At 49.5% G+C, this 26,939-nt stretch overlaps 1 protein-coding gene across 1 annotated transcript; it reads right to left on the reverse strand.

Moving 5' to 3' along the window:
- Positions 1-3,697: 3,697 nt before the first annotated feature.
- On the reverse strand, positions 3,698-26,321 carry LOC110325590 (L-gulonolactone oxidase). Its single transcript, XM_021203669.2, has 12 exons — positions 26,149-26,321; positions 25,134-25,235; positions 22,906-23,031; positions 21,204-21,298; positions 19,521-19,611; positions 16,945-17,130; positions 14,682-14,789; positions 13,966-14,042; positions 7,660-7,809; positions 7,044-7,208; positions 5,083-5,173; positions 3,698-4,595 (listed from the first exon to the last, which is right to left on the reverse strand). Exons 1-12 carry the CDS (start codon positions 26,149-26,151, stop codon positions 4,467-4,469), a joined length of 1,323 nt encoding a protein of 440 aa, XP_021059328.1. The 5' UTR covers positions 26,152-26,321; the 3' UTR covers positions 3,698-4,466.
- Positions 26,322-26,939: the final 618 nt, after the last annotated feature.

The following is a 26,939-nucleotide window of genomic DNA, read 5'->3' on the forward strand; positions in this document are numbered from 1 at the left end:
CGTCTCCATGACGGCCGGGCAGCATCCGTGCTTGCACAGTTCTTGCCCAGGCTCAGTGGAAGAGGACTCGTCTAGGCTTCTTGTCTCTCTGGGCGTCCTAGGGCACGTCACAGGTTGGGGGTGACAGAAGGACCACTTTTCCCAGCTCACGTTCACAAGGTACCATGACATCTTTGCGGATGATGTCGTATGTGTAAGGCCACAGCGACCAACAGGCACTAGAGACAGAAGCAGTTAGTTCTTTGGAACTTGAAGGCCTTCAACAGAACTTGCTACTGCCATTCTCTGGCTATGTAAAGATATCTCGTGTCTATAAACGTATGCCAGGAACACAAAACCAACCACACACATGGGTGGCTCCTTTTTGGAATTTTCTGGAAATGTCTGGGCTTTTCTTAGTCTTTGAAAGGCCCTGTCTCGTAGAGAAGACATCAAGGCAAAGCTGACATCAGCTTTTAGTGACTTCTGTTCCCCATTGCCTGGTCACGTTACGCCTCTTTGTCCCCCTTGGCCTGTGTGATTAGGATCTTTGGAATTATATTTCTGGCTCCTAATCTCCCATTCTTATGATAGAATCTGTCATAGGCAAAACCACAGGCAGGGACCTTACAAGGATGAGAGGACCTCACTTGTAAATCTGAAGTTAGCCATGGTATGTGGAGTTCAGTGTCTGCTCCCTTCTCTGAGACATTCAAGGTCAGTTTTTTTTTTTTTTTTTAGGCCATGGCAGGCACACACATTAGGTTTAGATTTTCTCCCGTGTACAGCTTGTTCCCTTCCTGGGGACAGCTTGAGGCCCAGTCCAGAGATCTGCAAGAGGCTACCATGGGATGCCTAGAGAGACCCCTTCCCCTGAGCTCTGTGTTCCTTCTCTCTGTTGGCGAGTTTCAGTGACTTTTTGCCAGTCTATCAGTCTGCCTTCCTAGCAGGTCGCATACAATGTCTTAATGAAGGCTCTCAGGTGACAGTTTATCCTTTCTCTAGTTTTGCTTACTTCCTACTGCTGGGACAAAAAGACCCCAATAAAAGCAACTGAAGGGAGAAGCTTATTTTGACTGGTAGTTCCAGACACAGCCCAGAGGGCTTCCACAACATCTCCAAAACATCTCCACCAATTGGAGATCAAATGGCCAGGCATGTGAGCCTGTGGGGACATGCACATTTGGGCCACCACACAGATGGCCTGGGCAACTTGTCTAAGTTTGTTCTATCCGGAGTCGGAGACTCCAGGGCACAAGGACCATTTGTCTTCAGCCTCTAAGTGTCCCCTGTATTCAGGTTTGGCAGGAACCTCAGAGTGAGGAGCAGGTGACTGCATCCCACTGGAGCCTCAGAGCTCACGTGGCCCCTCTTTTTCTCGTCTGCATACCTGAGGAGTATGGGGAGCAGTGGGCATCTGGAGAGAAGTGGAGTTAATCACCTCTCACCCAAATTCAGCTTGGAGAACTGATGCTGTACTTCCCTCCCCGCCCCATCCAAGGCATAGCACACACTGGCACCCATCCGTCGATTTTCAACCCTTGCATGTTCTGATGATCACTGTCCACTTTCTTAGAGTTCAGGCTTGGCAGACAGACACACACCTCAATACCCATGAGTTCCCACAGCCAGAGAGGAGGCTAGTGTTTGCCACCAGGGGACAGAAGAGGCGGCTTCTCAGGCTTTGTCTTCAGCTGACTGGGAAGCTGCTGACAAGACAGGAGAAAAATGGGAGGAGGGAGAGAAGGAAGATCTAGATCAGCAATGCTCTCAGGAGCCCAATGTAGGGGCTCAGCACACCTCACTCGGGGCCACAAGGGTGGTACATGAGAGTCAGCAGGGTGAGTGGAGTTCAGTTGTCAAGATACCAGCTCAAAGAGAGAATGAATTACATCCACCGGAACTCCTAGGGACACACAGGTGCTCTAGCCATCAGAATGTGTTTCCAGAAGAATGAAGGCACGTGGAGGTTTCAGGTCTGTCATTGGACTGCCTATCTGTCTTCAGTAGAATGCTCAGTTCGTGGAGTTTAAGCCTGGAGATGTAAACTATCTAAAGTATATACTGTGGAAGGAGCCCATCTCCAGCAGTAGTAGATGCTCTCCCCTGCCTGCTGCTGGGGTAAAAATACCATCTTTAGGATGAGCCGGTATGATGCGAAGTTGGAGTTCAGTAAATACAGAAGGGAAGTTTGGGAGTTGTTAAGGGGAGGGAGGCGGGCAGGAAGGGGATTGCAACACTTGGGATGTAAATAAATAAAATTCATTAAAAAGAAGACAATCCATGCTTGTTTAAGCATGGGCATGGAGAGACACACAGCCAAAGAAGGACATTCGAGGAAGTGAGGGCTTTTCAAGAGTGGAGTCACTGGGATTTTTGGATAGTCCCCTTAATGAGCAAACTTAATGGGATGGGGTTATTTGTGAGTTAAAACCGGGTGGGAGGTTCCACGTGTGGATTTCCCCAGAACAGGGTTCACCTCTTGTTGTCCTTTTACGGGGCTTTCCAGATGTGTTGTGGCATCAGATGGATCCTGGGAAAGGCAATCTTACAAGCCCAGTGGTGGAAGGGGCCATTACAGCGAAGCCAAGGGCCGTCAGTAGGCATGCAGTCAGCAATGTTGGTCCCGGCTGGGCTTGGGTGGCTGTGTTCTTCACAGCATCCTGATAGCAGACAGCTCTGGGCTTTAATTTCTCTTTAAGCAGTAAGTAGTCAGCCTTTCTCCCCACGCCTATGCAGCCTGTCTCAGCCTCCCCTTCCCTTTGGTTGAAGAGTTTAAAGGCATCACCTTTGTAGCTTGCTTTGAGATACTGATACGTTTCTTTACTCCCCTGAGCATCAGTTTCTTCTTTTGTGGAAGGGCAGGGGTGGGTTGACTGAGACCTGGAGATTTCTAATGTCCTGGGGTTTAGTTTGCTATTATTTTCCCCCCACCCAAGATTCATTTTTCCTTGTGTATATGTATGCGTGCCTATAGGTTTGTACACCTAAGTGCAGACACTCAGAGTCTAGAAGAGAGAGCTAGGAGTTTCAGTAGCTATAAGCCTTCTGATCCTGTGTTGGGAATCAAACACGGGTCCTCTACAAGAGCCAGGCATGCTCTTACACTCTGAGCCCTCTTGTTAGGGGCACCAATCCATTTCAGAGTGCCCCAGAGAAAAGCAACCAACGGACGCATCTATAGCAAGGGATTCAATGTTGGGCTTAGATCCCTGTGATTTCACAGGCCCCAGTCTGCCAGGTGGCTCGAAGGCTGCAGACTCTGGCTGGAATTAGTGTGAACTCTTGCGGTCCCAATCCCAGTGGGCATGTTTAAACTTTTGGCTTGTCAACGTGACATTGCTATCTACAAAAGTTCACACACGAGAAACAGGCAATGAAGTTATAAAAGTACTTTCAAAGCTCATCGCATTTTAAGTAAGCTTCTACCCTTAAATGTTTGTCACTGTTGATACTAATAGTTACGTGTCATTGTGGCTTCATTTGCACTTTCCTAACGTGCAATGATATTGATGCACGGATGCACTTATTCCCTAAGATGCAATGATATTGAACATGTTTTTACGTGTTCACTGGCCTTGTATACCTGCTATAGAGAAATATCCATCCAAGTCCTTTGTCCCTTTGCTGACCCGGCAATTCTGTCGGTAAGTACATTTTGCATTTTAACTCTCTATGGGATAAAGAATTAAAATATGAATTTCTCAAGAAAGATATATTCAGAGTCTTTTAATTCTGACAAAGTACCGGGAACATCTTGGTTCTCCAAGGAACATTCCAGAAAGGCCACAAATCAAACTGAGATCAACTCTGCGAAGAGGAAGATGAGAACAAGACTCAGGGACACGGCAGGATCCTAGCCCAAAGAATTGTCTCCGAGGTGAAGGGAGAGAGACACAGGGATCAGCAACTGGTTAAGAAGACGAGGCAAAATTCACACGAAACAACCCTCCGAAAGAGACACTGTGAGGGCCAGGCCACGGCAGTCAGAAGGCCACATAGACCCATCCGGAAGATGGCTTGCCCAGGACCAACAGACAAAGTCTCTGGGTATCTGAAAGACCTTTAAGGATAAAAGATAGAACATGCCTCACGCTATCTCTGTGCCAAAACTGTTGCCAAGGGATCCCTTCTGAAGAGGGATGGAGAATTGCAGGCCCCAGGGATCTCTATACTTGGTAGAACCTAGAAGGACCAAATCCTTAGTCTGAACCGATATGATGCACAGGGAACCCCTTTCTCCTGAGATGATTGTAGTTTATGTGTGGCTCGTGGAAATGCAAACAGGAATTTTAGTGAGAGGTCACTCCTTGCCTGGGGTGTTATGAAGATGATGGATAGAGAAGGCAGAGAAGCCCATCCCAGAGCCCAGCCCCTCCCAGTTGTCAGAAGGAGAGGTCGGCTCCCACAGCGCCAGGAGAGACACTGCTCCGCCCCCCAAAGGCAGCAGAAGCGAGGGGTCAGGGTGGCTTGCTTCCACTCTTGCTTTAGTAGAAGACCTTTTCCAGGTACGAATTCAAGAACATTCCAGTGGGGTCCAACTTCTCACGGATGTCACAGAACTTGTGAAAGGCAGGGTACATTTTCTCAAAGTCCTTCCTGGTACAATTGTGGGCCTGTGGAAGCAATCAGAAGCAGCAGGCTTGGTCCTCACAGAGCTCTGTCAAGGGAGGCTGCACTGACCCTGAGCCTGCAGTGACACTGCCCCGCCCCCCGACAAAAAGAAAGGGGTCTTGAAAGTAAAGCTAAAAGGAATTAGAATACACCCTGTGATAGCCTGGAGGCCCCAGCTCTGGTCCCACCACTACACAGGCCTTCCTTAACTGTTTTATTTGTTAAGTGGGCACACTGATGTCTACCTTACCCCGCTCGCTAGCTCTATAGGAAAATCTAATAAAGTGAAAGAAGTCTCTAGGAAGATTCCCAAGGGGTCTGAGCTTGAAGAGCCAGAGCGCAGGAAAGGCATATATTCCCATGCCCTTTCACTAGCTGGTTAAGAAGCTGGAAGAATTCCTCAGAGTAACAGGGAGGAGGGCGCCCTCTTGTGGACATATGGTGCACAGCAGCTGCCCTGTGGCTATGGGGAAGTGTCGGAATGTTTACCTTTGCCCAGTGGGGCCTGCCTCCAAACTTCTTCATGATGGTCTCATAGGCCAGCCAGTAGTCCAGCCGAGGCACATCCTTCCCATAGGGCCTAAAGTAGAGAGGAAGAAGGTGGCTACCCGGCTCTGTCCCATGATGTGCTACCACTGTCTCAGGTGCCTTTTCTCTGACCTGCCCCTAATCTGGCAGGTGACTGGAGATTTGGCTGGCTCTCCCTGCAGAACAGCCCAGCCAGGACAGATGCCTGCTCACTGCACATCCTCAAGGGTTCCCCGAGACTTTGTCCCCGCTTGTATTCATCGGTTGGTACCTGGACATTACTGTGACAAAGACTGACCAAGGGTAATGGAGCTGAAAAAGTCCTCTTGTCCAGGTTATTGCTTTACACAGGTTAGCCACCATCATATACAATAGATACAATGTATCATATGACACCCTCATATACAATAGATACAATGTATTGTACACCACCATCATATACAATAGATACAATGTATCGTATGCCACCATCATATACAATAGATACAATGTATTGTACAGGCATGCAGCCTAGGACAAGCAGGGGTGTGCTGTGCAGAGTGATGTTCATTGTGATAAAATTGCTAATGGTGTGTTTGCCAGAATAATTCCCCATTGCAAGCAACTCATGACTGTCACACAATACCCACACACACTGTTCAAGCATACAGTATTCATATAGTAGACACATAATGCACAAATTCTCAATATCATACTTATACACAATACTTAATACTTAAGTGCAACACACACAATAGTTACACATCTAGTATTCACACATGATACACACATACATAATACGCATGAAATTTGCACAGTGCCCCTCCATACTAGTCACATACCATCCTCACACATATCACACACACATGGTACTTTGGCCAGTGACATGGAATCCCCAGATGACTTTATCCATGTCTAGAAAGCAAGGCTGTGTAACCTAATGAAGCTCTCTGGTTGGTCTCTTGCTCAGCCACTCAGCCCCAAGGTGACTGATCTCCAATGCTGACGTCAGTGCTAACACTTCAAACGCATTCAGACGCATCCCAGGGCATCCCTCACTTCTGTATTTGTGTTCGAGGATGGAGAAGCTGAGACACAGACAGCTGACACACAAGCCTCACCATAGCTGCTACACCCTCCATGAACGAGACAACTGTCCTTTCAGTGAGTCTTTCAGAAAAGTGTCTGTGGCTCTTTGAGCCCCCCCCCCCCCAAACTGAATTCAGCTGTCCCTGGCTTTGCAAGGATTTGGGGCCTTACACATGGGGGAGGAACACCCTAGAAGGATCAAGGTGGCCACTTCTTTTTTTTTCAAAGCCAGAGAAGGCCTGTGTCTCGTGGAGGCATGAAGTGAGACTGGAGGTGGTATGGGTGGTAGATGAGCGATACATCTTAGCAAGAAACCAGAAAAGACTAACTCCCTCAGGCACCTCCTTCAGGCTGAAATGAGAGAAAAGGTGGCCAGCCACAGGCTTGGGTTCAGTCCCTGGGATTGACAAGTACATCTATGCAGGCAGGGACCCCACATCAGGTATCCGCTTCTCTTCTGATGAACTTAAACTAGGCTCAGAACCCATCCCAACATAGCCTGGCTTCCAGGCCAGCAGAGATCTTACTGGGGTAGGCACCTGAGTGAGAATAGATTGCTCATTCCATCATATAATCCTCATAAATAATAAACATTCCTCACTGGTATTCACTATTGATGCTAGAATATATCGACGGAGCATAGCCTATACATGGTATATGTCACAAGAGGCTACAGGAAGGAGCATTCTTAGAACTCAAAGGAGTGAGATGCCATCACCGGCTAAGGTCAGTGTAATCTGTCAGTAGAGAAGGTGGCCTCAGAAAGTGGCACTAGAAGATTGGGGAAGAAGAGGAACCCCTTTGCACCTGAGGGGATGGCTCGCTACACCCCACACCCTGCAGAGAGAGTTCACCTGTACATAATGATGTTCATGTAGCAGCTGTCCCTCTGGAAGCAGGGGCTCAGCAGGATTTCGTCACCTCGGGTGAAGCGCACCTCCACGGGGAAGTGGGCCACCACCTTGGGGTGGGCCTCCAGCATGGCCTTTAGCTCCAGCAGGGCCTCCTTGGTCTTCTCCCTGCCCTCCGCCCAGGAGAGATTTCAGAGTAAGAAGGGAGTACCGCAATCCTCCTCCTCCATGGCTTTATATAGGGGACCTACCTGGGCCTGAGTCTGGGATGCTCATGGCACCAGGGGCTCCCAGCTCTGGAGGAACCCTTTTTTTTTTTTTCGTGGAATGTCTGGGGGGTGCACTATCTGGGAAAGGTCTTACCTGGGGATGGCCCTATCTGGGGAAGGTCATACCTGAGGGTGGTCCTATCTGGGGAAGGTCTTATCTGGGGGTGGTCCTATCTGGGGAAGGTCTTATCTGGGGGTGGTCCTATCTAGGGAAGGTCTTACCTGGGGATGGCCCTATCTGGGGAAGGTCATATCTGGGGGTGGTCCTATCTGGGGAAGGTCTTATCTGGGGGTGGTCCTATCTGGGGAAGGTCTTACCTGGGGATAGTCCTATCTGGGGGTGCCCCTACCTGGGGATGGCCCAGTCTTGGACATGCTGCTTGAAGCGACACTCGTAGGAAAAGATCTTGTGGCTGAGGTTGCTGCTCTCCTTCTTGCAGTTGAACAGCAGCCAGAAGAAGAAGCGGTTGATCCAGCCCACGAGGCATGGCAGGTAGGTGCTGCAGGTGACAGGGCAGAGGGGTTAGGGGGCCCAGCATTTACCGTGTCAGCTGTGCGCAGGCCCTCACTCACCTCCTAGCAGCCTTGTGGTATCCAGGCTGGGCCAGTGTGGTGTTGGGCCAGGTAGGAACAGTGTTCCCCATCCCCCTGCTTTATCTCACCTTTCACCTACCAATGGCCCTTAAGACTCTGTTCAGTGTCTTGTCACTTCACACCACACAGTAACCAATGTCCATGTTCCAAGGCCTTACTGGCTAGCTAGGGCAAGGGTGAGTCGAATTTTAAGTTTAGTAGATGCCTGCCAGGTTTAGCTCCATAAAGAATGTTCCATTCACTCTCCTTCTGGGATGGTTTGTATATGCTCAGCCGAAGGAGCATATTGGAAAGTGTGGCCCTGTTCAAGTAGGTGTGGCCTTTTTGGAGTGGGCATGGCACTGTGGGTGTGGGCTTTAAGATCCTCATCCTAGCTGCCTGGAGGTCAATATTTGTGGGGAGCCGTCCTCACAATCGCCATGGCAAGATGGTGCTGGCATCCGGTGTTCTAACTGGCAAACAAGCAGTCTGCGAATGAGCCGGGTAAATTTCCATCCCTTGCGCCCTGCCTGTCCCGTGGCGTAATCTGGGCCGATAGTGAGCAGCCAACCGGGGAGCTACACGTCCTAGGCGGAGAACATTTCCTATATAAGGGAGAGGGTTTTTCACCTCGGGGTCTCCGCTTTCGAGTAGCTTATGCATTGCCTCTCGAGATGCATTAAAGCTTTACTGCAGAAGAATCCTAACGATGTGTCGCGTCGTTCTTGCTGGCGAGACGGTAGCGCGACGCAAATATTCTGCTAGCAGCCTCTTTGGTCATGGTGGTCTGTTTTCAGCAGTAAAACTAAGACCGAAGTTAGTACCGGGCCCAGGTTATTGTGGTGATAGGCCTGACCATGATTTTGTTTGGAAGAAAGTGGATTTGGGGACTTTGGATTTGGAAAGCCATGGAATGTTTTAAGTGGGGCTTAGTGAGCCATCCTAGTAGGATTATGGAAGACTTTGTTGCTGTGAGTGATTTCAGCTGTGCAGACCTGGCCCAAGAGATTTCAGTGGAGAAGGACTTCAGTATGTGGTCTAGAGACTGTTTTTGTAGTATTTTGGTGAAGAGAACATGGCTGCTTTTTGCCCTCGTCTGAAAAGTCTGCCTGAGGCTAAGGCGAAGAGACTCAGATTAATTGCGCTGACAAAGGAAGTCTCAAAACAGCCCAGCGGAGACTTTGTTCTCTGGTTAAGTCTCATGAAGAGCGTTGTGAACGAGCATAGCAAACTGAGAAAGGGAAAATGTAAAATATACGGGTTTAAATATTAAAGGGAACCCAGGAAGTAGAATAGAGCTGAAGCCTGTGTTCTAGGAGATAGCAGATTAAGGGAGTAGGGCTTTGGGGCAGGATCCTACCCAGCCAAGTTTAGATCCAGGCGTGGTGGTAAACACCTTTATTCCCTGGAGACAAAGCCAAAGAGATCTCTGAGTTCAAGGCCAGCCTAGAACAGAGGAAGTTCTAGGTAAAGAAAACTTTAAATTCAGACTTGGATCACACCTTTAATCCCAGTGCTTAGGAGACAGGCATGCAGATTGCTGAGTTTAAAGTCAGTCTACAGAGCAAGTTTCAGGACAGCCAAGCTTAGGCAGTGAAAGAATTGGAAAACAGAAAGCTGGTGATAATGTAGTAGAACAAGAGGGTCATGTTCCAGCCCCTGCATGAAGCAGAACTCAGTAGCTCTGGCCATGCGGCTCTGGCTTTAGAATACAGAGTAGAAGGGACTACTGGGACAATTAATTCTGGTTATCTGGAGCTAAGAAATTAGTGGTGATTGAGAAGAGACCAGCATCAATGAGGTGACATCTTCTGGATGTGTTTTCTGAGAGCGTGCACATATACACACACACAAAAACTCTGTTCCAGAGGTAGCTAAGGTTGTACCTCGTGCTGCAGCTGTTCTTGGTAATGGGTAAGAGTCATCCAGGTGGTACTGGTTTTGAAGAACAGATGAGGCTTGGCACTGTGAGAGGCCATGGAAGGCCATGGGTGAAGGTGCAGCCTTGTTACAGTTGATGGTCCAGGACTGAAGGGGTCATGCAAAGGAGTCGAGGCTTGGCACCATGAAGAGAGCCTATGAGAGGCTATTGGTGAAGTCTAATTGTAGTGGAAGATCCCAATGCATAAGATATGCCAGTACCATGGGATGATCACCAAGAATAGTAGCAGCAGTGGAGTGGATCACTCCTGAGCTTAGAGTGCTACAGAGGGCAGAGCTGGAGAAGCGACCCCAGCCCTTTGGAGGAGCCCAGAAGATAATGTGTGGACCCCAGACATTGAATCAAGAACCTGTAACATTGACGCTGCCTTGGAGACCCCAAGATGTTCAAGTTCTGGGCTATCTGCTGAGGGATGCGACTAACAGGGAGTGGAACCAGCCCAGGAGAAAGAAGTTTGTTGCAGTCAACAAAGATGAAAAAGGAGTTGGAGATCTGAAGGCATCAAATATGGAGATGCAGAGTTTGGAGTTTTCTTAGCTGGTTTCCTGACTTGCTTTGGGAATTACAGTTAAGTGATTGAATGAATCTCAGAAGAGACTTTGAACTTTGGACTTTTAACATTGTTGAGACTACTATAAACTATGGGGACTTTTGAAGTGGGACTAAACATATTTTGCATTATGCTATGTTTAGGTATGGCCCCCCATAGACGCATATGTTTGAACAAGTCTATGGAGCCAGAGAGTGGAAAGTGATGGTTTATATCTGCTCGGCCCAGGGAGAAGCAATATTAGAAGGTGTGGCCCTGTTCAAGTAGGTGTGGCCTCTTTGGAGTAGGTGTGGCACTGTGAGTGTGGGCCTCAAGACCCTCATCCTCGCTACCTGGAAGTCAGTATTTTGCTAGCAGCTTTTAGATGAAGATGTAGAACTCTCAGCTCCTCCTGCACCATGCCTGCCTGGATGCTGCCATGCTCCCACCTGGATGATAATGGACTGAACCTCTGAACCTGTAAGCCAGCCCCAACTAAATGTTGTCCTTATAAGAGTTGCCTTGGTCATGGCGTCTGTTCACAGCAGTAAAACCCTAACTAAGACACTTCTACACCCTGGAAGCCTTGATTTAATGCTGTCAAGAATAAGCAGCTAAAAGGGGCCAGTGTCCTGGGAGGGTCTTGGGTTGGACTCTTGTCTTTAGAAACAATGCTGAGAGCTCCTTGGGGGAACTTTTAGAGAGCTCAGTGCTTCTTGGGCCAAGACACAGCTGCCTCCTAGCTTTTGGCTCTCACAAGTTCACCATGCCATTGTTTTTAAATCTACACACACACAGACACAGACACACACAGACACACACACACACATGAATACACACATTCCACACATATACATAGAAACCTGCACAGACATACATGTATGCACATCTGTGCATACACATATACATGCAAATGCACAGACACATATACACAAGCATGCAGAGACATTCATACACATACATGTACACACAAACACACAAAAGTAGGCACAGGATCTTTTTTTTCTTTATGAAAACCCTAATTGTTCATTGTGGACTTGCTGCAATGCCAAGAACACAGTTAGCACTGCCCCAGGGTGGTGCAGGGTGGTCCCAGCACCTGTGACACCTGCCTGGAAGGGACAAAGTCATGTGCTATGTATTCAACATTCCTCTGTGTCCTCTATAGCTGGCCTGGAAACCAACAAGAGGAAGGCTGCTGGAAGGGGACCTCAGCGGCAGCAACATCAAATTCCTGGAGGCAGGATCCCTGTCTCCCCCATCTCCTTCCATCGGGAAGACAACCAAGAACAAGGCATCTGGATTACCAAGCATCAAGTGAGTCCCTGTCAATCACAATGTCCCTCCCACTTCCAACAGCATGCCTCGGAATGCATCTACAGCCTCAGCACCACTGGGATACTCGCCCTGACAGTGACTAACAGGCCAGCCTCAGTTGCTCAAAGCCATCTAGTCTGCGTCTGCTATCCACCCTTGGTCTGACACTTCCTCCTCTCAGAGACAGCCAGGGATGTGGTTTGGGTGTGGTGTTCCTCTCCAAAGTCTATGTGTTAAGAGCTCCATCCTTCGAGAACCAGCTTCATCTCAGAGCCCCAGAGATCTAGGACAGGATTTCTAAACTGGAATCACCTCTTGCCAGCTTGAAGAGCCCCACCCCACCCCAGGTATAGGGCTGGTGCTGCCATCGGCCTTCACAGCGATGCTGGTGGCAGCATCCTGTCTACAGAGAGCAAATACCCCAAATGGAAAGCTGAGGAACTGACACGTGTCCTAGTCAGTAAGCCCACTGGGGAATGATGGGTTTTGTTTTATTTGATTGATTTGCTTGGCGTAGCAAAGGTGCCTTTCCTTCCCTCCCCCTTTAAACTTTGTTTTGTAAGACTTGTTTGAAACCCAAACAAGTCCAAAAGACTCGCACTGACTTTGCCCAGGCTACCCCAAACTTCTCTCTGCTCTCATTTTATTAAAAGCAGGTGCTCCCTGGAATCTCTGGGACCTTTTTGAGGCATTCAAAGCAGAATATAAAGTGTGGTCTCATCTCCTTCCTTAATCCTGGTGGTTGGGATGTCCCACTTGTATCATAGTTGTTTTTATTATTACTGATGTGCTCTACTGTTTTTAAATGTGAACTTGTGCACAGATGTGCAGATTCAATGTTCTTGTTACAGATTGAATAAATTTTTATTTTGAAGACAAAAAAAAAAACCAAACAACAACAACAAAAAGAGCTTCATCCTTGGGTCTGGGGAGATAGCTCAGGCAATAATAAAAATGCTTTCTGGGTAATAATGAAGGTCTAGGGTGTGGTGGCGCATGCCTTTAATCCCAGCACTTAGGAGGCAGAGGCAGGCACATTTCTGAGTTCGAGGCCAGCCTGGTCTACAGAGTGAGTTCCAGGACAGCCAGGGCTACACAGAGAAACCCTGTCTCGAAAAAAAAGGTGTAAGTTCAACTCTCCAGAACCCATGTAGAAAGAAAAAAAGCCAGGACAGCAGTGTTTGCCTGTAACCCTGTGCTGAGAAGGTAGAGTCAAGTGTGTCCTGGGGTTTGTTGGCCAGAGAGTCTAGACAAGTCGATAAGTGCGTAAGACAGTGGGTGAGTCTGTCTTAAAATCTGAGGAGGAAAATGATGGGGGGAAATAGGTGCCCGGTGTTGACAGCACACATACAGGTGTGCATGCACACACACATACACACACATGCACTCACATATACACACACATACACACACATGAATACATATGTACACATGTACACACATATCCATATACACATGCACACATGTATGTATATACACATGCACAGGTATACATATACACACATACATACACATATATACTTACACACATGTGCACATGCACACAGGCTTAGTCTTTAGCAGGTGCTACTTGAGAGGTAATTAGCTCATGAGATGGGCACTATCTTTATCAGCAGGTTGATGCGCCATCAGTGATGTCATAGTTGTGTGGTCTATCAGGAGGTAGGGCTTGGTTGGAGGAATTAGGTCAGTGTCCGAATGTGTCTGAATGTCTACCTATCCTCAGACCTTTCTTTTCTCTCTGCTCCCTTCCTGCTGTGAGGTGATCAGTTCCTCACCACTGTGCCCTCACCGTCACGAGTCTCTGCCTTGGTCCCACAGCAGAGGCGTCAATGACCGTGGACTGGAACCTCTGAACTCATGAGCCAAAAGATCCCTTTCTCCCTTTAAAATGACTTTCATGTGTTTGTCTCAGCAATATAAAAACTAACATTATCCACCCACCCACCCAACCACCACCCGCCCGCCCAACCACCCGCCCACCCATCCACTTTTCTACCTCTCCTCCTCCTGACTTATGTGGACTCACCCACACCCACGCACACATTCCCCTCGCCTCTCCCAGTCCACTGGCACACAGTCCTGGGGCTGCCTTATTAATACTCCTTCAAATTCTTCTAATGATTTTCCTTGCTCTTAGAATGGACCCTGAGTTCTGCAGGTGATTCTGACATGCAGTCAGGGATAGACCCAGGAGACAGTCCCAATGCGCAGGTGCAAAGGCAGGACTCTTCTGATGGCCTATATCCTCCACAGCACGCGGAAGAGGGGACAGAGGTCTGGTGGCATTCCTACCTGGTCCAGAGCAAGAATTCCAGGAGGTAGAACCCAATGGCATAGTCCCAAAACCAGTTAGATGCAGAGGAGGGCTCCTGGGAGGGATAATGTATTAACAGTTAGATACCTGGGGCTCAACTGCCTGCTGACTTTTTTATGATAATGTCTGACTAGAAGACATGTCTCGGGAGTGACTTCACGTTAGAGGAGGAGGGAGAAAAGTGAGATGACCCACCTACAAGGACAATCTGGAAGCCTTATTTCTTCATAGTGGAGCTAATTTCTACCATGTGGGTCCCAGGAACTGAACTTGGGTCATCAGGCTTGTCATCACCTATTCCCGGTGAGCTATCTTTCTGACCTGAATTTATTTTTCACAAGACAAAGATGCCATCTAACCCTCCTTCTGAGATCCTATGGTCTAGATGTCAATCAGCCACCTTTCAGAAACCCAACAATGTTGGTTTCTACTCTCAACCTTCTCAATGCTGTGACCCTTTAATACAGTTCTTATGTTGTGGTGACCCCAACAACAAAATGATTTCTGATGCTGCTTCATTACTGTAATCGTGGGGCAATCCCATTTCCCTGGGCTGCCAGGACAACAAATGTCAGCCACCCTGGGATGGGGAGTGTGTGCAGGCTATGGGTGCTGTGAGGAGGGAGAGTGTGCTAGTGACTGGCAGCCCCCTGCTCCAGCACACCGGGCAAGGTCGGGGCTGCACTGTAGCTACCTTGTTGGTGTGATCTTGGTAGATGATGCTGACGTTTTCACTGTGAGGAAACCAGAGGAAGCGGAAGTACTCAGACTTCTTCAGGTGGCTGTCCAGGTTGTCAAGGACCTGGCAGAAGAGGAGAGGGAAGTAGGAGAGATGACTGTCAACTGAGAAACACCAGGTTAGTGAAGCCCGCCTGGGTGGGTCTGTGGGCAAGTCTCCAGAGATGATTACGTCATGAGGGGCTCTGACCTCATGAGCCAGCCAATCTCTTGATGGACTCATAATGTGAAGGCAAGGCATTGTGGGAAGTGGTAGTAGGTCAAAGGCAGGGTGTAGTTGGAGGAAGCAGGTAACTTGCCCTGGTACCTCCCTGTACTCCCTTTCCAAAGATTGTTAATAATGCCCACTACCCTTAGAAAGAACTTGGAAATCAACGTTTTAGTAAAGTTAGGTCAAGATGTTTTTGCTAGTGGCTTTGATGTAGGACATCTTAGGGGACAATTTGAAGTTCAGAGAGTTGCAAGCTTAATAGTTGAGCCAGGGATTTGTTTAAGGCAGGGAACAAGAACACTGGCAACCCTGATATGCCTTTCTTGCCAAAGATGGGCTGGCGATCAAGGATGTGAATAATGTCTTGTACCCATTTTTTGCCCTCAGTTCCCTGATATGATTTAATAAAAAAAAGTTAGTGAACAGGTGGGTAAAGATGACTGATTGGTTTTTACATAAAAGTTTAGATTTGTGATTCTTTTAAGATTTTTTAAGTTTACTTTTAAAGATAAATAATAAAATAATTGATCCTTTCTTTGTAACCACAAATTGCAGCCTGCCAGTAGGAGAAACTGGCTGAGAAAACTACCTTGCTTGCTCACACTTTGGTAATCTGTAACAAGTTGCTTAGTTACAAATGTCAGTAGGTTCTTGGGAATAATTTTTTTTTCACCTGTAACATGTAAAAAGGTTTATTCATGGAGGGAATTGGGAAATGTTCTTTTTCTTATGTTTAGTTACTATAATTGTTAACTAAAAGAAAAATAGAATATAATCACATTGTAATTTTTAATGTGACTTGAAAAATTTTGCTGGGATATATAAGCCATGGGAGAAAAAAATACAAAGGTATTAGAGCTTTGTTCCACCAAATATGTGTATGTATGTATATATGGTTGGTAAAATGGATGGAGCTTGTTGTGGAGCAAGTGTGTGAATGTGTGCGGGGCTTGTGTATGCATTGGAGACAGGGAGACAGCCTGAAATGAAGCTCTAATAGGCCCAAGACTTGCCTGTAATTGATTTCAGTGCTACTGAACTAGGTCAAAGGACAAGCAGGTCTCAGGAGACAGTCCACCCACCCAGATCTGCTACTCTAGTGGAAATGTGGGAGCTAAAGCCCATCCTCTGGCAGGAAGAATCTGTTGATCAAAAGCTCCGGCTTAAGCATCAGTACACTGTTAGCTGAACCGAGCAGCAAGTCAAAAGACTGGACAATGCAGTGTGCAAGATCACCTCTTTCCAATGCAACATGGTCCTAGCTGTCCATCCCTTCCTGGACTATGATGGTCCTCTCTCCTTAACCTATAAGACCTCCTTTGCAGCTGTCCTCACGGAGGCCAGCAATGTCCTCCTGGAATCGACATGACCTGGGTATTGACCCTTGATACCCACTACCTATTGTTTTGGTAACACCACCTTCTCCTCCCCATCTTCATTCCTGCCCAGCTCACCCCTCCCTCGGTCTCCCTTGAGGCCTCTCTGTGTTCTCTCACCATCCAAATGCCCTGGCTACGGAGGCCCATTTCTTTCACCAAAGCCCCACTATTTTGGAGTGATGGAGCCTCTTGATCTATTGACTAGGGAGTTGAAGATCTCTGCCAGTTTCCCTTAAAATGTGTTCCTATTTAGAGATTCGGCCCAGATCTAAGCCTGTGGTGGCTTCCACGGTAAGGAAGTCCTGGCATGTCCTTTGTAGGACAGGTGGGAGTCAATGTCCCTAAGAACAGCCAGTCCACACTTGGTCCTGAAGCAGCTCTCTACCCAAACCCCTTCCGCACCCACATGTCAGTAAGTTCTGAGGTGCTTCTGGGTTTTGCAGCCCACTAGGGTTCTGACCACAGTCTCTCTTGGGCCAAGGAAGGTCTGGTGAAATAAGACCTATACCCCCAACCTCTGCCCTCTCAGGACACCAGAGGTCGATGGGAACTGTCCGAGGGCTGGGTCCCTTTGTCAGGACCTCTATTTGTTTTCTGAGGGTGGGAAATGGAGAGCCAAAGACGAGTACCTCCTTGAGGGTTGAAGGAAAGGATGTCTCCTGAAGGTGGAACTGTGGCACACACTGCAGGGTGACAGTGAGGATGACACCCAGGCAGCCCAGGTGCACCCGCGCAGCCTGGAACACATCTGCATTACTTGACTCAGAACATTCCAGAACTGCTCCATCAGCCGTCATCAGGGTCAGGGCCACCACCTGGCAGTGGGAGAGGTGTCACACTTTCGAGCCCCCTCAGTTATCGGTCGCACTTTCTGGCTTGTCCTTATGATAGAGGCTAGATAGCATCTACCCCTGGGGGTCAACATGGCCAGTCACACTGCTTCCTAGCCAAGTCTACTGTTACTACTTAGAGGGCATTCTGGGAATTGGGGGTGGGTGGGGTGGGATGGGGAGGAATGGGTGAGGGGAGACCCGCATCTGGTATCGGTTCTCCACAGAGAGAGTCCGTGATCATGTGACATCCATCCCATGGGGACCCTGCTGGTTTGGCTTGTCCTTTCCCATTCTCTGACCTCACAGTCAAGAAGCAGTTAGCCTCCTCTGCCTGGAGATGCATTGAGGGCACAGATTTCCAAGGAAGATGCTTGGCAAGACCAAGGGAGTACACGTGTGCCCCGGGGTGGGACAGTGGATGGCGTGGGGTTCCAGCAGCCTTCCCCAGACATGTGCAGTCTTCCTCTTCAATAGGGACTCTCTACCCCCAGGAAATGCATCCTCCTGGCTCGTCTCATCTCACCAGAAATGTAGGGTTTCTGAGAGCATTAAGGCACTCGGCTGCAAACTGATGGAGATCTCCATGGTCCCCACTTCCAGAAGGGTTCTCTCTCTCTCTCTCTCTCTCTCTCTCTCTCTCTCTCTGCTGTTGAGGACCTTCTCAGTGCTCTGCTACCGGCTAATTTGGATGAAAATGGCTTCTGACATGGGCAGTTGGTGGTTGGTTGCTCAAGGAGAGAGGGCAGCTCCAGCTGAACTAATGCTGATGAACGGTGACCAGAGAGCGGAGGGGAGGAACTGACAGAAACAGGACACTGTGGCCAGCTGAGGTGAGAGGGGGGCGACTGCGTGGTCATGACGGAAGCTTGGACCCTGCTGGAGACTCGGAGCCTTGGAAGATAGCTTGCCTGTGAGATGCTCTGCATTAACTGCGCCCGTGACCTTGATGGCTCCCGTGACCTTGACAGCTGCCTCAGCAGGTAGGAGGGTCAGGCATGAAGCCTGTGATTAGCCTCCTGCTGCGAGCTGATTGGAAAGCTGTCCGCCCCTTTGCACTTTGCTTCTGCACTTTTGCCTGAATCTGAAATGTCTCTCCAAGGTACAGGTGTCGGTTGCCAACTGATGGGTCTGGGGGAAGCCATTATTAGCTCATGGCAGACCTAACCTCATCGCTGACCTATGGGTGGACAGTAATTTGGTGGAGGTTGTGAAAAACCAAGATTTCCGATCTAACTGAAATAAATACACTTTGGGGGGCTTGTTCCAGAAGGAGCTTTCTTGTCTCTGGCCCCCTCCAGGCTTCTGTGGGGTGACTTTCCTGGGTCAAACCCTCCCTCCAAAACCTCCAAAACCATGAGCAAAAATATACTTTTCCTTCTTGAAGCTGATTTCCTCAGACATTTTGTTACAGTGCCACCCCCCCCCCCCAATGGCCAACATAATTGCCCTCCACATGGCTGTAACACAGTATCAGCCCTCCCCTGACTTTCCAGGCCAGCTCAATGGGGCTTCCAAAGAAAAGTAACCAATAAATTCTATGTGCATTTTTATGGGTGACTTTAGTTTTATCCCCTGATGACCAGTGTGTAGCAACTGACATGACCGGCTTGACACCAGCCCTAGATAGTGGAAAGAGCTGGGCTCATATTTTGGGGGTACTGTTAGGCTGTCTCTACCCCCCCATTACCACTGGGCTCCCTGGGCGGTAAGCCACAAAGGCCTCCAAGTTACCAGTGCCAACTGCCCCTGCCAGGCTGCTCCTGATAAAGGTGCCTCTGAATTGCCATGTGGCCAGACACCATTTAATGAGTGCTAACTTATGACCTTAACTCTTGGGCTGAAATTCTTCATTTCAGCTGAGGATTTTTGACAGCAATGCACCCAGAAGCTAAGGGAGTCTACTGGTGTGCACATACCCAGGGAATAGGATATATATATAGGTTAAGATTCAGGCTTGAGTCTCCAAATTAACACTCTTAAACAGTTCCCCAAACTGGATTCTCATAGAATGCAGTTTAAGATGTGGTTTTTGTTGAAGGACAGGTAGACTCAGATTGCCCCTATTCCCACCCCCCACCCCTGGGCTCTGCCTCCCCTGCTACTCTGGGGTAGTCCCATCCCCCGCCTGGCTCCTGGTTATAACTTCCAATGGAGTTGTTGCCCCCGCTCTGCCTGCATTTTGCCTTGTGCTGCCTTTGAGGATGTGCAGTGGTGAAGATGATGGTGTCCCTTGGGATGGCTAAAGCCCTGATAAACCTGGGGCTCCTTCAGGCCTGGTAAAGTTTAGGGGAAGAAGTGGTACTTCTGGGGGCCTCTGTCTTCTGAGGCCTATATGGAGCTGTACCTACCCTGTATGAACACAGGCGACTCACCTGGGTGGCCAGGATGCCATGCTTAATCCCTGTGTTGTGTGTTCCCGACCCAATGACGCCAGCAACTGTCACATCAGACACTGCTCCCAGACTGGGCTCAGCAGGAGGAACAAGAGGGAAATCACAGATCAGTTAGGTTCTCTCAGGACAATGGGAGCCGAAGATGACACAGATGCTCCTCTGGGCAAAAGGTTCTCCTTCTGCCTCAGAATTCCCCTTTACCTTCGATGGCCCAGCTTGTGATCAGCCTATGTCTCTTGGTCCCTGTTTCCTGATCTCCATGGACTATCAGATTAGCTGGCTGGGACCTGGGCCAGTTTTCAGGGAAGCCTATACGTTTAATCTTCGAGGTCTCTACAACTTAACAGCACCACCCCAATCCCCTTCCCATCTCCCAAAGGCATCTTCCCCAAGCACAGTCACACGGTCTGGCTGAGACTCCTCTGCTCCCAACCCATTAATACTCATGGTACTGTCCCAGTTCTAAACACACAAATATCCCCGCAGGTCTGTGTAGGTGAGCTAGAAGAGAAGGAGGGGGGAGAGAGAGCAGAAACTTGTCCTACTCGGAAACCTACACAGCTTCCTCAGGGCCCTAGGAGAAAGCTAAGCTCCTTAGACTGGGGTCCAAGCCCAGAATGCTGAACTTAGGGTCCTCTGAAACCTTTTCTTTTAAATTTAATTTAATTTAATTTTATTTTAGTTTTTCGAGACAGGGTTTCCCTGTGCAGTCCTGGCTGTCCTGGAGCTCACTCTGTGGACCAGGCTGGCCTCGAACTCAGAAATCTGCCTGCCTCTGCCCCCTGAGTGCTGGGATTGAAGGCGTGCGCCACCACGCCCGGCTCCTCTGAAACCTTTTGGTACCCTCAACGTGTCACTGACATTGAACCTGTTTCCTGCCTGGCGCTGGTCAGTGACTGCAACCGCCTGCCCCCTGCTGGAGCTCCTTGAAGGTGGGCTTCGTTGGTCTTTGCCTCCTCCAGAGCCTGAGCAAGGTCTATACTGTCAGCCATCCTGATCTTCAGAGAGGTGGGGACAATGGCTTCCATAGTGCAGAATTGTGGGGCTTGTACTCGGAAGGCTGAGGCAAGCCAAGCACTAACACTGGAACCACAGGATTCCACAGGGTTCATTCCAGCTGCAGGGAGATTTCTACACCCATGTTCAAACATCTGCCAGCGCTTTCTCCTGGATAAAATCCACAGTCACAGAGTTACCTCGTCAGCCGCACTTGACTGCTGTGTTGATGGCAGCCCCTAGCACTAAGGCGGGCAATGAGAAATGCATTTGGATGGAGGGACAAGAAAACCATCGCAGGAAGGACCACCTTGCTCTCCCACCCCTCCAGAGGTGTTTTTGCCTATCTTTGTGTTGGGCTGTGTAGTTGTATATTAGTACCAGGTGTGAGTTGAGTCCTTTCGGAAAGACTCAGTCCTTAATGGTCTCATTCTGGTTCAAAACCATTGCTTAAAACTCTGCTAAACTTGGATCTGTTCCCCCCCTTAACCCACGGGGCAATAAGAAGTAAGGCGGCAACCTGAGTAGGGAAGGCAGAGCTCTGAGGAGGGGGTGCACCCCAAGAAGTGTGCCGGCCTCAATGGCAGATCCTTGAGGCTGTGGTGCAGAGCGAGGAGTGAAGAGGCAGTGACTCTGGCGGAGTGGGGCTGGCGGAGGGACTCTTACTTAGACAGGGCCAGGCCATGCTTGTCCAGCTGTGGGTGCAGGTCAGTCAGGAGGATACCGGCTTCCACTGTTACCTGCTTCTTCTCCTTGTCCACCTGTAAGAGCCAGCACAGGCTGGGAAGAGCTAGGCCACACCTGGGCCCTTGCTTCCCAGCCACGCCTCTCTGGGATGTGGGTCCTGCTATGTCAGCCTGTGGTCAGCGTAAGGTACTTTTCAGTCTAAAGGGAAATATGAGGTCAGTCTGGGCTATATCCTCAAAAATCTGTTTCAAACACAAATTCCCTGCCCCCCAACATCCCCAAGGAGGCAGGGAAACAGATTTTGAGGATGTAGCCCAGACTGGCCTCATATTCAAATGTACAGTCACTCTGCATCTACCCTCCAAGTGGAGGGATTACAGAAGCATGTCTCAGCTCCTTGGTGACTGTCCCACATAATCAGTTCTTCAAGTATTGCAAATGGAACCTGGACCTTTGCACATGCTGAACAAACCTGTCTACTGAGCCCCACCTCCAGCCCTTCAGAATATTCCATTCGAGGTCTCTTTTTCACAGGGGAAGGAAATGAGAGGCGGCGAAAGTGAAGCGCTTTGCCCGGGGACACGGGCTAGGTTGGGGACTGGGCCACATCCATGCTTCTGTGTCCTGTCCACACTGGGAGACTGGGACAGACTCTGTGGCCACCAGGCCTGGCCTTGTTCTTTGGAGGACAGTCTCTGCCTGCTCTCCCCCTGCAGACGGGAGCAAAGGCTAAGACTAAGAACGAGACACAGCAAGCGCAACTTTCTGCTGGGTGTCTGCATCAAATATAGGATAGTGCGCTCTGAGATTTGACCTCAGCACAGGTGGTGATGCCAAGGTCCAAGGTCATGTAAACAGAGCAGTCGGCGGCAGAGCTGGGACCGGAAGCCACATCTACCCAAGTCCAAAGCACTTGCTCGTTCAGCCACCTGGGACACAGAGCTTGGAAAATCAATTGCCGGAGCCCAGTCCTCACTAATTAGCTATCAGAGTTAATCACGGCCGTGACTGATGTCTGCTAAGAAGCAGCCTGTCAGTTTGAGTAAACACCGGCACAGTTGAGAAACTTAGGTAGTGCTGGTTGGCTGCAGGGAGGGGAGAACATTCTGTGGAACTCGGCTCAGGGGAGCCAGCCCCTGAAGGTGAGGGCTGGAGTCCTAAGCACACATCTCTGGGCTCCCGAGTCCCTGGTAGGAACTGCATGGATAGTATTCCAATAGGAAGCTAGCGGCAACACTGAGTTTGGGTCCAGCTTTGCTGTTGTTTGCTGTGTGACCATGGGCAAGTCATTGCCTGTCTCTGATCTCCATTTCCCTATTTGTAAGCTTAACTCAGTGCCACTTGGATTCTACTGGATTAGTCTACTTGTTGGGAGCCTATTTCTGTGCACCTCTTTAAACGAGGAGGAACAGAAGCTATAGCGGGAGATGGGGGAGATTCTCTCTGAGGCCACAAAGGGCCAGGTAGACTTGACAAGTAGCCTGAGCAATCCAAGGGAAGGCTCAGGTGACAGGTGCTCAGGAGGAAGGCCAGGGATCCAAGCATCACCCTGAGGACCCAGAACAGGGAGAAGCTAAGGACTGAGGCAAACAGTGGAGATGTCCTGCATGGAGTCTGGGATGTAGACTGAAGCTACTCAGTTTGGGCACGGGCTGAGAAGGGGTGTCAGGGGCGCCAGTACCTGGAGAACCCGGTTCATCTTGCCCATGTGAATCATGAAGCCATCGGTGCAGGCGATGTCTGAGGGCGAGTGGCCACCACCCACCACCTTCACTTTCTTGTTCTGCTGCCGGGCCAGGGTCAGCACCTGCCAAGACAATGCCAGTAAGGCCCTGCTCAGAGAGGAAGCCAGGGGGGGCTTCAGGGCCTGGCGTAGCCTGCAGAGGCTGCTGGCTGTGGTATGGGGAGAGGTTGGGGGAAGTGCCTTTGGCATTAGGGGACCCTGCCTGGCCCCAGAGAGAGAGCCAGAGAGATGGGCTGTGAGGTAGGTGAAGTAAGCTGGGACTGAGCCGCCTTTAGCCTGGGCTCTTGCTCCTCCTCCCTCTGCAGCCCCAGGCATCCCTTTCCATTTGGTTCCAGTGTTTTGAGACAAGGTCTTGATGTAGCCCAGCCAATCCTCTAGTTAGTGATCTTCCTGTCTCCCTAAAGCCGGAATTGCAGATCTGAGCCACCATATGTGCTGGTTTGAAGGTCCTTTCCTTTTGAGACTCATGTAGCCCAGGTTGGCCTCACACTCCCTGAGTAGCCAAGGCTGGCCTTGAACTCCTGATCTTCCTGCCTCCTCAGAGCTGGGGTTACAGTGTATATGACCACACCAGTGTGTGCAGCACTAGGGATGGAACCCAGGCCTTTTGTGCATGTTAGGCAAGCACTCTCCCCGGCTGAGCTATATCTCCAACCTCAGCTTAAAGGTTTTAAAAAGACAAAGCCTACTGCATTCCTCAATAATACAAAACCTTCTAAAGGCATCCTAATGTCTAAAGATAGGCCCCAAGTGCTACATCTTGGCTGCAAGGAATCTTTTGTTTTGTTTTGTTTTGTTTTGGTTGGTTTGGTTTGGTTTTTCGAGACAGGGTTTCTCTGTGTAGCCATGGCTGTCCTGGAACTCACTTTGTAGACCAGGCTGGCCTCGAACTCAGAAATCTGCCTGCCTCTGCCTCCCGAGTGCTGGGATTAAAGGTGTGCACCACCTAATCTACCCCCATGCTGTAGTAAAGGCTCCTAGAGAACAGGAACCATGACTGGCTGTGACCCATCGGAGGGCAGACACGGGTAGATAGTGTCTGGAGACACTTGGCAGAAAAGCACGTGGATCTGTGATGTCACCTCAATGGATCCACTTACTTTCCCCCTCATGTCAAACACCCTCATCCAGGTGCCTTGGGATGCACATTTTAGGAGCCGTATCACAAAGCGATCAGTTGGCCGTTGAAAACTGACTCCCCCCACAGTGCATTTTCCACAGAGGCTGAGCATGACATTGTGTCACGCCACAATCCCGGAGCTGCTTGGTCACGCACCTTTTTTTTTTTTTTTTTTTTTTTTCACTGTATTCTGCTGGTTCTCCATGGAAACACTGCACCTTACTCTATTAATACCAGGAGGTCATGTAGGCTACCAGCACATCCCAGAAACTGTTTTCTAAGGTAGCTCTGCCAGAAGCACAGTCTTGGTTCCCTCCCTTATCCCCTAATAGCCCCAGCTCCATCAAAGCCACTTCTATTTCCGGCTTCTCGCCTACCCCTGATGCTGCATTCTTGTCTCTTAGGGTACAGCCCTCAGTGCCTACACTCACGGTGCCCTTCCCAGCAACTCTGATTCTTCCCAGAAAACCACCTTATATGTAATGTGTGACTGTGTCTGTGCATGTGTTTATATGTGTGCATAAGTATTTGTGCATATATGTAGATGTGCATGTGTGTGCACAGGCCTATGCGAGCAAGTACACAGGCTTAAGTGTATGTATGTGCATAAATGTGTATTTGCACAGGTATCTGTGCATTCCGGACTATATGTGCACCTGTACATAGGTGTTTGTGCATGTGTGTATATGTATGCATATGCACCTGGGTGTGCATGTGCATAGGTCAACAGGCATGTATGCTCATGCATCTGCATGTGCCCAGGCATGCACAGATATGTGCACAAGTGCGTGTGCATGGAGTTTATTGCTGGGTCGGAGAGGTGAGTGTAGATAGACATGGCTGCCCCTGGCATACTGCTGTGTAGGCTTGAAGTAGGCACAGAACATTACAACAGGCTGTGGAGCAGACCTGGAGCTGGGGAAAGCAGGAAGAAGAGCTTTGCATTTACCCAACCAGGCCAGCAGGAAGCCCCACATCCAGCTTCCTCCAGAGCCAGGGCTGTGGCTGCAGGTGGGCAGCCCACGTGGTGTTCATGGACACCTACCTCTCTGACCTCCCCCACTGATGTGGGCTGGTAGTACATCTCTGGACTGCAGCCATAGGTCTTCGCCCAGTTTTGGAACTGGACCCCTTTGTACCCATGGACCTATACCAGGAAGAAAGCCAGGTCTCAGCAGGCAAGCAGTTACTGTCCTCTCTGTATGTCACATCACCAACCCCACACCCCGTAGTCACAAAGAGGAGAGGACATGGACACAGCACAGAGAGCCCCAGCTCCCTTTGGCCACTAGGGTTCTTAGGTCAGGGCCACTAGAAAGATCAAACAGCACCGGCTGCTCCGAAGCTGGCAGCCCACACCAGATGTCCTAACGCTATCTTTGATCACTCCTGGTCAGAATGTTGGGAATTCTGCCCATTCTGAAGGCCAAAGGGATAGATGGGATCAAAGACAAGGACGAATCCCGATAAGCCAGGACTCGGATCAGTCCTTGCTCCAGGTGCGCATTATGGATGGCCCAGCAGATAAGCCCAGCAGGGCGGTCTGAGAAAGGGCTGCAGGAGAAGGCCCTGGAGGAAAGGGCTGGGGTCTGACTTCCCTGGCAGGAAAGGGGTATCCCTTAGGTGTTCCATGGTGGTAGCATCTTAGCCTCCAGTCTGGGAATCAGAATCGTGTTTTCTGCATACCACTGTGTAACTAGCCAGATACGGCGGGTCTTCTGTGTGTCCTAGCTTATTAGATCTTACAATAATGTCATGAAACAGAGGACACTAGTCTTCTTTCAGCTGCCAAAATTAAGGCTCAGAGCAGCCAGGGTCTTCCCTAAGCTCGCACAAAAGCCCAATGAAGGCGTTAAGAGGTCAGGCCAAACCTTCCACTTTCATATCTCTTCTAACACCCCAACCGTTCCCCAAGTTCACTTGGAGGATCCCCAATGACCCCAGCCTTCTGATGGCCCCAGCCTTGATCTGACTTTACCCTCCCACACTTGGCTCACAGACGCAGCCTGGACACAGTTGGCTGTATCTAGTGGCTGTCTCACGGACCCCATAATTCCTACCATGACTCCAGCGATCAATAGGGTCAGACGACTTGACTTGAAGCGATCCTACGGGAACTTGAAAAAAAGCCCTGAGCAGCAGATGCAGTGGTCAGGCAACCTCAGCTCTGGGTTACCTCAGGCAGAACGGGACTGGATGTTTAGCCACAGGTACCCAGAAAGGCAGGAAACCAGTGTTGAACAGGCTCCTCCCACTGCAAGACCCAGGCAATCTGTAAACAGCAGCTGGGTCCCGCCCCCTTCCCTCTGTCTGGGAGCTCCAAGGAAACATGGAAGATGGAGATTCAACAGCAGCTGCTGTGCTCCTGAAACCCGCTGCTGGAGCTCTCAGCCCAACCTTGGGAGTCCAGAGCCAAAGCGCCACTTTCAGGCTCAGAACTAGGCTAACTGCCTATGCGTCTGACTTTAGCCCCTTCAAAGCCAGGTACCTATGCAGCTCTTGTACTGAGCCACCCAAACACACCCCCCCCACACACACACACACTTTCGTTTGGTGCTTGTGGGAGGGGACAGCTGAGTAGAGCCTAGTGCCATTCAGAATCAGTAACCGGTATTCTACTGAAGCAGTCAGGTGGAGGCTGTTTTGGTTAAAAGTCGGACTCTTCACTTGGGTCTACAAGGTACCAAAAAGCATGACAGAAGCCTGACACCTCTGTCTTCATTTTGTGTCTCCTCCCCTGAAGGCATGGAAATAAGTCATTGCCCATAGAGTCACTGTGGATTCTTTTTTTTTTTTTTTTTTAACATTTTTTTATTTATTATATGTAAGTACACTGTAGCTGTCTTCAGAC

The sequence above is a fragment of the Mus pahari genome, chromosome 8 (genome assembly GCF_900095145.1).
Source record: "Mus pahari chromosome 8, PAHARI_EIJ_v1.1, whole genome shotgun sequence".
Taxonomy (NCBI): domain Eukaryota; kingdom Metazoa; phylum Chordata; class Mammalia; order Rodentia; family Muridae; genus Mus; species Mus pahari.